Genomic DNA, 16,254 nt, shown 5'->3' with positions numbered 1-16,254 from the left:
GAATTTTACTTTATGAAAATATAAATTGAAAAGTTTTGCATATACCTCACACACAAAATAAGTTTAAAACTTTAAGAAATAGATAGTGTATGTTATTATGGAAGTTTCATATAATTTGGAACTTGGTTGAACAGAATCAGCATTTCAACTCAACAATCGTCAGTTTGTCCTTGTTGCTGAGTCACAATCATTTGTTAATACCGCACAAATCATATGCAAGACTGGTAGTAGCGATAGCGAATAGTAGATTCTTGGTAAATCATAGCCATTTTAAATTTTTTTTTAAATCATGGTGATCTTATGATTCCTAAATGATAAAAGGACACACAATACGAACTGTTTGTTTTAATTTAATTACAGAAGCACTGTCGCTAAAAGATTCAAATATATTTCATGATGAAGCTGAGTGGCCGACCATGTAAATAACGTTGATAATTAAAATTTAAATGCTTTCATTTTATAAATAATGTTTTATTTCGTTATAATTATAATTCGTTATAATTATAAATTATAACGAATATTTAGAATTTAATTATAAACGTCAATTTAATTTTTTCCTGAAAAAACTTTACTTTCCGAAAATCCTCGCACCATGGTTTTTAAATTAATTTTGGGGCAAAAAGTGCGAGTTATAATCGAGTAAATACAGTAGTATAGTGGCGGAGCTAGTTGAACAAACTGACATGGAGTAAGAGAGAAATGATCCTGCAAATGGGAGGAAGCCTTCACCCTATAGTGGGTGAAAATACAAGCTGATCATCATCATCATCAAGAGAGAAACTGGCAGTATACAAGAGTCTACAAGTCAATTTTATCTTATGGATTTATCTGAGAGTTGGGTTAGAAATTAAGCAGCAAGGACCAAGGCTAGAGACAGCAGATGTGGGAGTTTTGAGAAAATTGACCATAATGAGCAGATAGCATCAATGGTAGCATCATATTAAAAAGGAAGATATTAAGAAGGGGAACTGGGCATTTGTTAACTAACAGTTATTAAAACAGAATAGGAAATTTTTGCAAAACAGGCATTTGATGCCAAACTGGCTGGAAAAAGACCAAGAGGTTTGGTCTTCCTCAGGATCTTTTAATGTAAACGTAATCATGTACTATCATATTAGGGGGGGGGGGGACTGGAAAGTTATGCTAAACACCTAGAACAAAAATGATATTAAAGCAACTGATATAACCACAAGAAAGAACATACTAGCAGCAGTTATGAAGGTAACTTGTGTTCTTATATCCTTGTATGTTCTTTCTTGGTTCAATGAGTTGCTTTAATATCATTTTTGTTCTAGGTATCAGAACTTTCCAGCCCCCAGCTCATAGTACCATGTACACCTTTTTTGAGAGTTCATATAAGGAATTTGATGATGTAATAAGCAGAATAGACTGCACATATCAACTGATATAAACCAGCCAAAAAGTAGCAGAAACTTCAGCACCACAAACAGCAAAGGACATTCATGTAAAATACAAATTTAAAAGTGAAACATCATTCACCATGTTTTGTGCTGTATTGTTTATTGTTCTCATGTCTAATTTAATGACATAAATATGTCTATCGGGCAGCACTTTTCAAGAATAATTATACATCTGTATGAAGGGAGAAATAACATCATTTAACAGAAATGATTCATTTTATTAATTTATATAGTAATTAAAAATTAATTTAACTCACCCTCAACTTTGAATCTAAAATTGCTGTCCGTCGACCCCTACCTAAAAACTTTACATCTTCAGTTGGTGATTTGGTATCTTCTTCCTCCTCCTCCTCTTCATCATTTTCATCCTTAGCAAAAAATACAAAAATATAAAATGTCACTTTTCCACACCTAAATGTGAAATACATTTGCAATATATGAAAATTCAACCTTGACTAATTTTAATTTAAAAAAAAAACTCCTGCTATGTTAAAAATGAGTCCACTGTAAATAATATAACATCAACTCAAATAAGTTTTTTTTTTGTTTGTTTGTTTTTTTGCCTAAAAAAAAGGAAAATTGAAATCATGCAATTTTGTTAGAAATAAAATAATAATATTTCAGATAGAACAAGTAGCAATTTAAGTTGCTTTAATATAGAGAACATAGACAACAGAATAATTTAATATATTCAAAAATGATAATAAATATTACCAGTTTGTTTATTAGAAGCTTCAAGTTACCAAAAAGCATGTTTGGATTCAAACACTGTTTGCATATTCCTCGTTTCTTCTGATATGCAATGCAAGTGTTTTCAGATTTTATTACGTGACACCTCCATGAAAACAGATTTCATTAAAGAAGGGACTCTATACCAAATCCTACCATCAACACTACCTAATCCACTATTTACACACATCTACTGCCCCAAAATAGTATTGTTGGATCTTGAAAAGATTTCCTTAAAGAAATAATTTATTCAGGATTCAACAAGTTTTAGCTAAACAACAACGAAAATGCTTGTACGTAGGTAAAGATACAAATTGTTTAATGAACATTATGCTAGTATTATTTTATGTAATATTACTTAAAGGTAAACGATGTCATAATTTTTTGTAAGAATTTATATTGGTAAAGGTATTCTTTGTAAGATATATGTTAAGGCATGTAACAGATTCAAAGTCCACTAATGAAAACCTCGGGTGAATATTGTAGCCTACGGCAAATTGTTTACGTGCGGAACGGCACGTGCTCGATGTTTTCCAGGAAGACACGGCACACGCACGGAGTTCTCCAGGAAGACGCGAATAGAATATATGACACGTGCGCAAAAGAGTGTTGATCGTAGAAGGTATAAAAGGGATTTGCCCCCCCCCCTTCGAGAGGCTTTTTCTTCTTGAGGTCTGTAGACTACTAGGGATTTTCTTGTGGAGTCGGAGAGAGTTCGAGTTCCGGATCTTATCGATAGCGTGTAGCTATTCACTGCCATCGTTTCGAGATGTCGTATGGAAGGATTCGACGAGGAGATAATCGGCAGCATTCCGAGTAAGCTTGAAGGAACTGACCGCCATACACGTCCACATGGATCGGTCTGAGCCATGCTGTTTCTAGTCTGCGATGGGAAAGAAAGGCAGAACAATGAAGTCCAAGACTAGCCTGTGAGACAATCGTCTAGAAGAAGACTGAACATTTCGTGGGAAGAAGTAAGAATAAGATGACAAAATGAATATACTTCCAGAAATATGGTAATGTTAAAACCTTTTGTAATTCTTTGTTAAGAAAGAGAGGAATATTGTAATATAGAAGAAAAGATATGTTATGTTTCAGAACTCTATACTTGTAGGAAAAGGACTTTAGCGAATATTGGATAGCAGTGTTTCAAGTCTTAGGGCTATTTCTAAAGTAATTAATTGAAGGAATTGTAGTTTGAATTGATATGATTAATGATCTATAAAGTTACCGATGTGATTGTCTTGAGAGTATGTGTAGACTAGTAAGGATATTTAGAAGATGCAATCAAAACTTTATGCTGTGAAATTAACCTATGATTGAATATTTTGTGTGAATTACAGTTGCTATGTTTAACTTTATAACTTAGGATACCTCCATTCCAATTGAGTATACTCTTGTAAATGTCTGAGCTTAGGAATTTAATAAATGTATCTTGAATATCTTAACCTGTTTTGTGCCTTGAATTGAATCCAATGCACCGCTTACTAATATCTGAATCTCAGCAGGAAAGAATTATATGACAGAGACCACGACTACAAACTAAAGTATTTTAAGAGAGAGATAAAACTGAGATAAAGAGTAATTAAGAGATTGATTTACTCAGTGAACCTGTGTAGCTCAGTGGATGTGGCGTTTGCACACCACCGTGCTTGGCCGCACGAAGGAAGACTTCGTTTCGAGTCTAGTCGGCGACTAGAGGAAATTTTTCTAAGCCTTTTTTCAACCAGTTCCCGAGTTAGTCGATCTCTGGCACGGGCAAGCAGGTTTTTCCTCCCGGAAACTCGGGTTTTTCGTCCTGTAAACTCAAGAAAATCGACCGTAGAACCCACATTATTTCAGACATTAAATATATTGTGTTAGGGTTAGGGACCACGAGATGGCGGCACATTTGAGCCGTCTCTCTTCACTGCGTACCACTTAATTAGTGATAGCTTTGGGCCATCTGTCTCTGATTGGGTACCAGTGGAGATTGAACTGCCCACTCAGTCTCCAAAAGTTAGATAGGGCTAAATGGCCTCGCCTACTCCCGTATACGGGAATAAAAAGGCGTTAGCTGATTTTTTTTTTTTTTTTTTTTTTTCCTGATTTACTCAGTATATTTTCTGAGGGTTACTCCTTGGTTAAGAGGAATTTCTAACCTATGGATCTGGCTGGCACAGCTTGATCAAATAAATATTGCCAGAACCTGATTAGGAGGTAACTCCAGGACGTTATTGCTGAGGATCGGACTCTATTCAGAAGTCTACCCTTTGTCATCATCATCATCAAATTCCTGCCATGTACTCTCAAGGGGTGTACAGGATATGATAGTACTACATGAAAAAAAAATTACATCATTACTAACTTCCTATCTACAATTTTCCTCCAAAAATGTCTGTTAATCGTCAAGACTCCAACATTATCAGATCTTATATTTCTATCGTCTAAGGCACTTTGTACAGTATCAATCCACCTATATCTTGGTCTTCCTATGGGTTGTTTTCCTGCCAACCTGGCAGAGAACACTTGCTTTGCTAATCTTTCCTCGCCCATTCTATTTAAGTGACCATACCACCTGAGATTAGCTCTGCTAACACATTCCTGGATACTGACAATGTCAAGTTCTTTCCTAATATCCTCGTTTTTAATATGATATTGCCATTGATGAAATCTGTTCACACCTCTAATCTTTATCAGGAATCTCATATCTGCAGTCTCTAGTGTTTGGTGAAGTGTTTTACTTCTGACCCAGATCTCAGATACATAAATTAAAATTGGCTTGAATATGGTCTTGTATACAGCTAATTTAGTGTTTTGACTAATTTCTCTCTTATTCCATATAAATTTATTCAGTTGACTTCCTACCATACCAGCTTTGTTGATTCTGTTGTCTATTTCAATATTTAATTTACCATCTTCACTAAAAATCATGCCCAAGTAGCTGAAATGTTTTACTTGTTCCACAGGTTCTCCATTCACAATGCAGTTGACGTTTTCAATGCTTCTGCCTATTTTCATTGTCTTTGTCTTTTTATTGCTGACCTTCATACCATATCTATTACAACAGTTATTCAATTTAGTCAGGGAATCTTGCAGACTTGTAGTGGATTTATTTAGAAGTATAACATCATCCGCATAAAGCAAAGAGCTGACATTAACATCTCCAATTTTGATATCGTGTTTAATACTACTTTCCTTCATAATGTGATCCATATAGATAATGAATAACAGAGGAGATAACGTATATCCTCATCTCACACCAGATTTAACATTAAACCACCTTCCTGTACTTCCTTCAATTCTAACTGCTGACTTACAACTCAAATAAAGACTAAGTATTGCTTGATATAATGCCCCATTGACACCATATAACTGTAGCATATCGAATAGCTTTTCTCTTGGCACCTTGTCACATGCCTTTTCCAGATCAACAAAACTTAAATACAGATCTCTGTTATATTCCCATAATTTCTCCACTATCTGTCGTAAAGTGAAGATCTGATCCTGACAGCCTCTATTTGGCCTGAACCCCCCCCCCCCCCCCCAACATCCAGTTTGCTTTTTGTGCTTGCCAAGCCATATTGCAACACTGTCATATACATCTTTTTTTCTTCAATTTAATGGTTTCCAATGTTTTTGTGTTTTTATACTTCTGAAGATGCTAGTTATTACCAGATAAGAAATATTAATTTTAGTAAAACTGTCACATAAAATAGTTACTCATGCCCACACTGCTTTAAAATATAAATTCTGAATTATTTAACAACATACTATAATTAAGAACTATTAAAAAATGGTTTTTCATTTTTAGATTACTTTGAAATTCTACTTTCAAGCTACTTTTTTTTTGAAAGACATTTTGTGAAAAAAAGTGGGAAGGGGGAAGTATCCTTTTGTCATTGGCCTCCTTGATATTATTATAACAAGAAAAGCAAAACTTCAATTAAACAAATTATACGTTTTGATTGGATATAAAATTAAAAAAGTTATTAGCTTTTGATTAATAATTAAGAATGCACAAACTCAATAGACATCAGTAAAACTAACTAACCTTTAAAAATATTGCAACATTTTTCAATTTCTTCTTACTGTTAGTCAAAATGGTTGCTGGTTGATTCTAGAAAATAAAGTTTTAGTTATTAAATTAATTAATACTTTACATATGATTTTAATTATATTTTTGATTTAGTCTTTCACCTAGGTATGAGCAAACAACATTCATAACTTGACCACCAATGTAATATTAAAACCTGAACTATTTTACTCTTAAAATATTATCTATTTTAAGAGTAAAATATTAAGCCTAAAAGAGTAAATATTATAAAATATTATTAAGCATAAAAAATGTGATGCCTAATTAGATTCCATTTCACAATCCAAAATAATATTACACTGTATGTGTGCATGCAAGTGTGAGTATGCAATGTCATTTTGTAATGTGAAATAAGTGGTTTCCCATGCATGAGTTGCTAGAGAAAAAGACAGGCTCAAAATTTCTCCTTTCTTGGAAAGACTCCAGATCTTTTCTTCGGCAAAACTGAAAAAAAAAAAAGTCAATCCAAGAACGCATAGATGAATACACATAAAAGACTACAGGTTCTGATAAGCAGAGAGTGGAAATTATGTGTTAGCATAAAACTGAATCTCAGATTTTCAACTAATCCTAATCATAAATATTTTCCATTTGCTAATTATGTTACAGATCAGCCATTTTTTTTTTTTTTTTAAATTCATTTTTATTTCAATTTCAACTGTAGTTTCAATGAAACATGATTACATAAAATATCCATAAACATCTTTTGAAATCTTTATAAGTTCCCATTTATATTTATTTTGTAATTTTGCATTTATATTTATATCATAACAAAACTAATAGTAAATTATAAAAACTGAAATATTAAACAAATTAAGAGATTTTTGGGCTCATTTAAAGGACAAAACTAGTTAACTGAAAAGAAATCTCCACACAGCTTATGATGAATGTAAAGAATTGAATGAAGATGAACTTCTGACCTGAAGCTAAAGAAAAAGCTGATGGAAAAATTAAACATTAAACACAAATTAAGTCTACTGGGAATCTTTTGAAGCCTAAACAGTCATAATCTATTGATTAGATGAATGTGTCAAATGCAAAGTCTGATTCCACAAAAAGCCTATCTTTAATCTTAACATTATATCCTGCACAGAGGGGTCTAAGGCAGTGCATACTAAGACAGAGGTCACAGTAGTGATACCAGACATATTTCCTGTTTAGCTAAGTAAGATGACTCGCGTGAGTAGAAATCTGTTGTAATCTAAGAATACTACTGGTTTATCACTTGTCATCAGTAAATGCATTAAGTGTATCTGGAGACAGCATTACAATTCATTCTCACTAAAGGTTAAAAACTTAAACTTATTAATTAAAACTAATCACAGTAAAATCTCTTGTAATTGACACCCAATTAACTGGCAATGCCAAAACAATGACACTTTTGAAGGTCCAAATTTAAACCCGAAATTTAAGCCTATGAGATAAGAAAAATACGCAATGGGCTTGCATTCTGGCAATACTGTCATATGTACAGCTAAGTAGCATGGGCTTAGGAGTAATGTGCTTCACACAATACTCCTAGCAGCTTATTGGCTAAGAGAGAGAGATCACATGGGTAGTTTTGTATATTGCATGGCCAGAACTTGTGCCAACCAACTGCATTCGTATATGTACATTCCTAGCCCATGTAGTGTTGCTATGACTACTCCCGCAAAACGTAACAGAAATGTTCTCACTCTCAAGTTAAAACTCGAATTGCTGGAGAAAATGGAGAGGTGTCAACAGAACAAAATTAATGGAGAAATATAAAGTTGGAAGTTCAACGTTGTATGATATAAAGAAACAAGGTGGTCAACTCCAGAGATTCATGGTGCAAACAGAATCTACAAAGGCTGCAGAAAATCGGAAAACTGTACACCAATCGTGGTGTGAAGAATTAGATTGTGTGTTATACGAGTGGTTTGCCCTGAAAAGATCAGAGAGCTTGAATTCTGGACTGATGCTGCAAGAAAAAGCAAAGCAATTGCATGGAAAAATGAAAATGCAAGGCGAGTGTAGATTTTCCATTGCATGGCTTAACCGATTCAAAGAAATTGGAAGTTTTATTTTCCACTTGATTAGACTATAATGAATTGAGTTTAATTCTTTATTCAAGTGTAAGCAAACAAAGTTTATGCCTGAAGTATCTTCAGGACTGAGGCAACTCGCAGTAAAAGTGGACCAAGCTCTCATCACTCCTTGTCTCAGTATCTCCCATGATGCAAAGCACATCTCCTTGCGGACATTATACATGTCCGCAAGGAGATGTGCTTTGCATTATGGCATAAACTTTGTTTGCTTACACTTGGATAAAGGATTAAACTAAATTCATTATAGTCTAACCAAAAAAAAAAAAAAAAAAAAAAAAAAAACAACACTTGCAACATCTTTCTCTAAATCCAGAGTAATTTAATAATAAGGTAGTACACCTTTTTACAACTCGTATAAGTAAATATGACCTCTCCAATGCTTCTGCCTTAGTATCACCACTTCTGGGTCTGGCTCCCACTGATGATACCTCAATAAAGGTTGAAACCGGTCTGGGTAGTGGCCCTTCCCTTAATGCATAGCACATCTCCTTGCATGTCTGCAAGGAGATGTGCTTTGAATTATGGGAGATACTGGGACAAGGAGTGATGAGAGTTTGGTCCACCTTTACTACGAGTTGCCTCAGTCCTGGAGATACTTCAGGCACAAACTTTGTTTGCTTACACTTGGATAAAGGATTAAACTAAATTCATTACGATTCAAAGAAAGGCATGAATCCGTAAGTTAGATGTGTCTGGTGAACAGAAGAGTGCCGATGAAGTGTCCGCAAACGAGTTTATCGAGCAGTTTCAGAAAATTGTGGATGAAAATAATATGACTGCAGGAGAACAAATATGTAATGCCGACGAGACTGGATTGTTATGGAGGTGTCTTCCCACGTTGACTTTGGCTTGTGCGATGAAGGGCTTTAAACAGAAAAAGGACTGCATAACTGTAGTAGTATGCGCAAATGCTGCAGGTACGCACAAAGTAAGATTGTCAGTGACAGGCAAGTACCGCAATCAACAGTGCTTTAAAAATGTGAAAAATATGCCTATCCATTATCAGTCACAAAAGAATGCATGAATGGATTGTGACATATTCAAAGAATAGTTTCATAGTGTATTCGTGTCCAGTGTGAAGGAGCATTTAAGGGAAAAGGGTTTACCACCAGACAGAAAATTGATTCTTTTGTTGGACAATTGCCACGCCCATCTACCAGCTGAAGACTTAAATGTGGAAAACATGTGTTATGTTTCTGCTGCCCAGCATAACAAGCCTTATCCAACCAAGGAGTCATTGAGCATATAAAGATGAACTAATGCTCCCTTTTTATGTGTCGATATGTGAACTCTGAAGGTAGTATACAAGATTTTCAGAAACAGTTCACATTGAAAGACACCATATTTACTTTGTCTCCTGCCTGGAAGAATGTAAAGAACATTACTTAATGTCAATGCTGGCATAAATTGTGGCCAATGATCATGTTTGAAGATGACAAATCAAGTAATGAAGATTTTGGTGGTTTTAAAACACGTCCAATGTCTGACATCTTGGATTTAGTAACACGTTCGGAGAAGGTTAGTGTTAGTGAAGAGGAGGTGATGGCTTTGGTGGATGTGGACAATTCCATTCCCACCTCTCTCTCTCTCTCTCTCTCGATGATGACAAAATAATTGAACATGTACTGGGAAAGGAGAAAGATGATGAGGAGGAGGATGAAGATCTGGACGATGGCAAGCAGACAGAAAGTTGTGTAGAAGGAAGCTGACAAAGGATTGCAGACTTCCATAAGATTTGCCGAGCAATGTTCATCTATTTCAGCACATGATGTTATGAAACTTCATTGTATACACAGTGAATTTTTAAAGCTCTGGCAACAATTTTGCGAGCAGGCAGACGTTCGAACCTATGTTATGTCATCACACTATGAAATTCACAACAACTTTCATGTGATAATACATACTGTAATTTAAAATGCTGTTTAAATTTGATTTGGTGAAATATAAACTTATGTGTATGTGTTTTAAATTTTAAAAAAATCCACACAATTTTGATGTTATTTATTTAATTATGGCAAGCAGATCGAAAAACACAACCAACGAATTTCGCATGCTGCAATTTCTAAATCTCATATCTGAAATCGGTGAAGGCCCATTGTTGCTGGTTAAGAGAGATTCTACTGTAAATACTTATTAGTGACAGATGCACTCAGTAACAAACACTACAAGAAAATAGAGAACTCGTAAATTTCTTCAGCATGGCACTATGAAATTATGAAAACTTGTTAGAATATACACTATCAAGATCAGGGTATACTTGAGATTATGATATTTTATCTTATTCATTGCAAGATAATTCAGAAATCGATTAATTAACTAACTAAAACAAATTATCAATTATCTTCATAAAATTTCAAGTTTGTCATCAAATTTTCTGCTTACAGACGCTAAGATTTTAAAAAATTTGTATTTTTTTTTTCTTTTGCAAATTATAAGATATACCTGAGAATTTAAGCTGAACTCCATATATTATCACCATTTTTAGAATGTGTAGGATATTATAAGAGTAACAGAATGATGCAACTTACTGTCATAGTAAGTTAATATTAGTTTGGTCTGTATGAAATGATCAGTACAAACTGTACTGATACATTAGATTTCAATATAGTGCAATTTTTCATAAGTCTATGCATAAGAAAAATTATCAGTAAAACTATGCATAAGAAAAATTAAAAATACTTCAAGTAGTCTATGAGTTTTTTTTTTTGTTTTGTTTCATTGTTGCATGGAGACCGGTGAGGCCACACTGTAACACGTCTAAGGTTCAAGTGTGCACAAGGTAAAATAAATATCTAAAAAAAAATAAAACGAAATAAAATATTCAAGCATATTCGTAAATAAATAAACAAATTAGTATGCAGATATAAGCAGTGGCAATACCTCAGTAACTTCTGAGTTATTATTGCTGCTACTTAATTTCAGGCTTGATCTCATGTGACTGTAACAATTGTTACTGATGAATTTTTCTTTTAATGACCCTCTGTAATCGAGTATAAGAAACTGACAAAAGTAACAGTACTCAGAGAAAATCTGAAATGTACCAGATGTGCATTTTAACAACATACCATAAGGTCTGCAAAGAGATTAGAATGCCTGTAAATCATGCATCCTTGATAATATTTTTCTTATGTATGTGTTCTAGTACCAGCTATATGGCATGCAGCTGAGCAGTATGACTGTATTTCAATAGGATATTTGCTCAAATAAAATATGATAATGGAAAACAGCAGCAGATTGGAACTCAGTACTCTCTCTCTCTCTGTAAACTGTTGATAAACTGAGAATGAAGTAAGCAACTTCCTTAAATGACATAAGGAGACAGCACAGCAAGTATAAACTTTTCAAGGTGGCATGCTATGATGTACAAAGATGATGTTGTCTACTGTAATATATATAAGCTTGTAAAATCTCTTTGATCCCTTCCCAAAAAAGGAAATAGTAGTGTGAAATGCTGATCACTGTTAAATGGTTGGGAAAGGATTCTATTTTTAGAGCTTAGTTGAGGGACAACTGATGATAGCAAAGCAAGTGAGCGAGTTCATTCACTCTGCCATAAAGACAAGGGATGGATATGTAAATATGCTCGACATCTATTCATATTCCATGATGGATGACATTCAACCATTGAAGGATATTCTTCTAGTAAAAACATATCCATTACTACAAATAGACATCAGCATGGTAAACCAAATAAGAGAAAACTGATCTACATCTTAAGTGATAGCATATATACAAGATGCTTAGTGTTCTTTGCATTTTTCTATTAATTGATGAAAACGTATAAGAGATATCCAAGCTCATCATCAATATTCTTACACACCCTCAAAGCATGCAGTGAACTATGATAGTACTACATGAAAAGTTTACATTATTACCAACTTCCGATTGACAATTTTCCTCCAAATTTATGTCTGGTTACAACTAGAATACTCTCAGATCTTATATTTTGGTCTCCTGCATTGTCTTTTTCCTACCATCATTACATGAAAACAGCTTTTTCACAAACTTTCCTCTCCCACTGAGTGACCATATTGCTTACACATTCCTGAATGATAATGCCAGATTCTTTTGCAGTATCATTTAAAATATAATTCTGTCACTGATATTATCCATTCATTTCAATAATTTTTGTCAGAACTCTCAAATACCTATAAATTAAAACTGGTTTCAATGCTATCTTGTATAGTGTTTTTAATTATTGCCTAATTCATCATATTGATGATGAATGATAGTGAATGAAAATAGTGTGCACCTTTGTCTCACACCTAATTTCACAAATCATCTTCCTGTATCTCCTTCAATATTACCAACTGATTTACAATTGAAATAAACACAACATATTGCTCTGTATAACGTTCCACTCATCCAAATATAATTTTAGTGTTTGACAAACTTTCCTCTCAGAACTTTGTTATATGTCTTTCCCAGATCATCTTCTTCATCAAATTCATGACATCCCTCAAGGGATGTACAGGATATGATAGTACTACATGAAAAACATCTCCACTAACTTCCTATCTACAATTTTCCATCAAATCAATCTCAATATTTCATGCCAGATGTGGCGTCGCCCAGTTAAACAAGGCCCCCGTTGTTTTTGTCATGGGAAATAGGGCAAACAGCGAACGGTCAGCTACTGGAACAAATCTGAAAACACACCTCAACTCAACATCACCAGAGTTAAAAATCAGAACTATCAACATAAGAATCCTGAATGGCAAAGAAATGGAGATAGCTGAAGAAATGGATAAGTACCAGACTGACATAATAGGGGTGACTGAAACAAAAAAGACAAAAACTGGTGAGATTTCTAAGCAATAAATACAAAATGTTTTATTCAGGCAAAAACAATCAGAGAAAAAGAATGAGTAGCCTCATATTTAATTCAACATTAAATATGAGGCTACTGTAGGCAAATATCAGAATGGGGAACTGGACAATGAGATTTATTTGTGCCTATGGTCCCACAGAAGGTTCTACTAAGGTAGAAGTGAAGGAATTTTTTTGATGCTTTAGAGAAAGCAGCTGATACAATGAAAAAGGAAAGTTGGTCCTTGTTGGGGATCTAAATAGCAGAGTAGGAAATGACTATCAGACATGCAAAAATATTTTGGGAAAATTTAGAGAAAGGAGCAAAGCTAATAATAATGGCAAATACCTGTTGGATTTCTGCTCAGGACATGGATTGGTTATTACTAACACCATGTTCCAACATAAAAATGTGCACAAATTCACATGGAGGGAAGAGGCAAGGAATAAGAAAAGTCTCATTGACTATGTTATTGTCAATAGTGATGTTTTCTCCCTGGTGCAGGACATCAGTGTACAGAGGATTTGAAATTGGAAGTGATCACTATTTAGTCTTGAGCAGGATAAAATTGAATTTCATTTCGAAAAGAAGAACATGTAAGAAAGTTTTAAAGCAAATAAAAGTTGAGCAGCTCTCAGATGTGAACTGTAAACTAAAATAAAATACACAAAGATTATTGAAGGAAAAATGAAAGAGTTTGAGAACAGGAACCAAACCTTGGAGATTCAGTGGCAAGCCTTGAAGAAAATACTGATTGATTCTGCCAGAGAGAGGCATGTGGTGAGGTTGTCTGCAAGGATAGAAAAATCAAAACTCCATGGTTGACACAGGAAGTTAAAGAGGCAGTGAAGGAAAAGAAGAAAGTGTATCAAACGTTCCTGGCAAATAAGTCAGCTAGTGCTCTTAGAGAATACAGAGACAAATGTAAGAAAGCTAAACACTGTGTAAAACTAGCTAAACAAAAGTCATGGGAAGACTTTGGTAAGAACATAGAAAATAAATATCAAGAAGGTGGCAAGATATTCTGGAGGTTGTTGAAGAAGCTCAGAAATGGAGGAAAGTGTTGTAAAAGGAATTAGAGATGATAAAGGTGACATGAAAATTGGAGAAAAAGATATCCTTGAAGTATGGAGTCATTACTTCAAAAAATTGCTAAATGAAACAAGCAGTGATGACACCACAGTGGTAAAAAACATTGACCAGGCATGCAGTCAGGAATACATATCCATACTTGAAGTAGAAGACAATTAGCAGACTGATTTGGAGGAAAATTGTAGATGGGAAGTTAGTAATGATGTAAATTTTTCATGTAATACTATCATATCCTATACAACCCTTGAGACATGGCAGGAATTTAATGATGATCAAATCTATCACCTGTCAAGACTCGAACATTATCAGATCTTATATTTCTATCTTCTAAGGCATTTTTTACTGTATCAATCCACCTATATCTTGGTCTTCCTCTGGGTCTTTTTCTGCCAACCTGGCAGAGAACACTTGTTTTGCTAATCGTTCTTCTCCCATTCTGTTTAAGTGACCATACCACCTGAGATTAGCTCTGCTAACAATATTAAGTTCTTTTCTAATATCCTTGTTTTTAATATGACATTGCCACTGATGCCATCTGTTCACCCATTTAATCTTTCTCAGGACTCTCAAATCTGTGGTCTCTACTCTTTGAACAAGTGTTGTATTTTTAACCCAGCTCACAAATCCACAAGTTAAAATTGGCTTGAACACCGTCTTGTATACAGCTAATTTAGTGTTCCAACTAATTTCTCTCTTATTCCATATGAATTTATATAATTGACTTCCTACCATACCAGTTTTGTTGATTCTGTTGTCTATTTCCATATGTAATTTACCATCTTCACTAAAAATCATGACTAAGTAGCTAAAATGTTTTACTTGCTCTATAAGTTCCAATCAAAATACAGTTGATATTTTCAATGCTTCTGCCAATTATCATTGTCTTGTTATTGCTGTCCTTCATACCATATCTATTACAACAGTTATTCAATTTAGTCTGGGAATCTTGGAGAGTTGTACTGGATTTATTTAAAGTATAACATCATCCGTATAAAGTAAAGAGCTGAGATTCACATCTCAATTCTGATAACAAATTTAATACCACCTTTCCTTCATGACGTACGTGATCCATATGGATAATAAATAAGAGAGGAGATATTGGAAGTTTATTTTTCACTTGGTTAGACTATAATAAAGTTAGTTGAATCCTTTATCCAAGTGTAAGCAAACAAAGTTTGTGCCTGAAAATATCTTTAGGACTGGGGTAAGGTAGTGCAACACCAGGCAACTCTGACCAAAGGTGCCTGGTGTTGTGCTACCTTACCCCAGTCCTGAAGATATTTTCAGGAGCAAACTTTGTTTGCTTACACTTGGATAAAAGATCAACAAGGTGGTACACCTGTTGGCAACTCCTATAGGTAAATATGACCTCTCCTACTGCTTCAGCCATAGTATCTCTACGTTTGAGTCTGCCTTCCACTGACGAGCCTCAATAAAGGTTGAAACTGGTCTGGGTAGTGGCTGTTTCCTTAATGCATAGCAGTATACATGTCTGCAAGGAGATGTGCTTTGCATTATAGGAGATACTGAGACAAGGAGTAATGAGAGCTTGGTCCACCTTTGCTCGAAGTTGCCTGGTGTTGCACTACCTTACCCCAGTCCTGAAGATATTTTCAGGTGCAAACTTTGTTTGCTTACGCTTGGATAAAGGATTAAACTAAATTTATTAAACAGAGGGGATAATGTACATCTTGATACCAGATTTAACATTAAACCATCTTCCTGTACTTCCCTCAATTCTAACTGCTGACTAACAACTCAAATAAAGACCAAGTGTTACTTGATATAATGCTACATGGACACCATACAATTGTAACATTTTGAATAATTTTTCTCTTGGCACATGCCTATTCCAGATCTACAAAACTTAAATACAGATCTTTATTATATTCTTGATTTCTCAACTATTCTTCAAAAAAGTGAAAATCTGATCCTGACAGCCTCTATTTGACCTGAATCCAGCTTGTTCTTCACCAAGCTTTTCTTCCACAATTCTTCTCAAATGTTTCTCAAGTATACTGGCATAAATCTTGCCTGGAACACTCAGTAGGGAAATAC

The 16,254-nt window shown here is 34.4% G+C and overlaps 1 protein-coding gene across 1 annotated transcript in view; it reads right to left on the bottom strand.

The window, feature by feature from the left end:
- The window catches only part of dre4 (SPT16 homolog, facilitates chromatin remodeling subunit dre4), a 371,785-nt gene that overhangs the window by 243,621 nt on the left and 111,910 nt on the right, over positions 1 to 16,254 (bottom strand). The window contains exons 11-12 of the mRNA XM_090398585.1: positions 6,184 to 6,249; positions 1,679 to 1,789 (exon numbers count right to left, since the gene is read on the bottom strand). Coding sequence (XP_090254711.1) covers positions 1,679 to 1,789; positions 6,184 to 6,249 — 177 coding nt within the window. The remainder of the gene's footprint in view (positions 1 to 1,678; positions 1,790 to 6,183; positions 6,250 to 16,254) is intronic.

This window comes from Typopeltis vanoorti, chromosome 9 (genome assembly GCF_054136105.1).
Source record: "Typopeltis vanoorti isolate ZY-2024b chromosome 9, IOZ_Tvanoo_1.0, whole genome shotgun sequence".
NCBI classification, from domain to species: Eukaryota; Metazoa; Arthropoda; class Arachnida; order Uropygi; family Thelyphonidae; genus Typopeltis; species Typopeltis vanoorti.
This window is presented reverse-complemented; position numbering and strand designations above follow the sequence as displayed.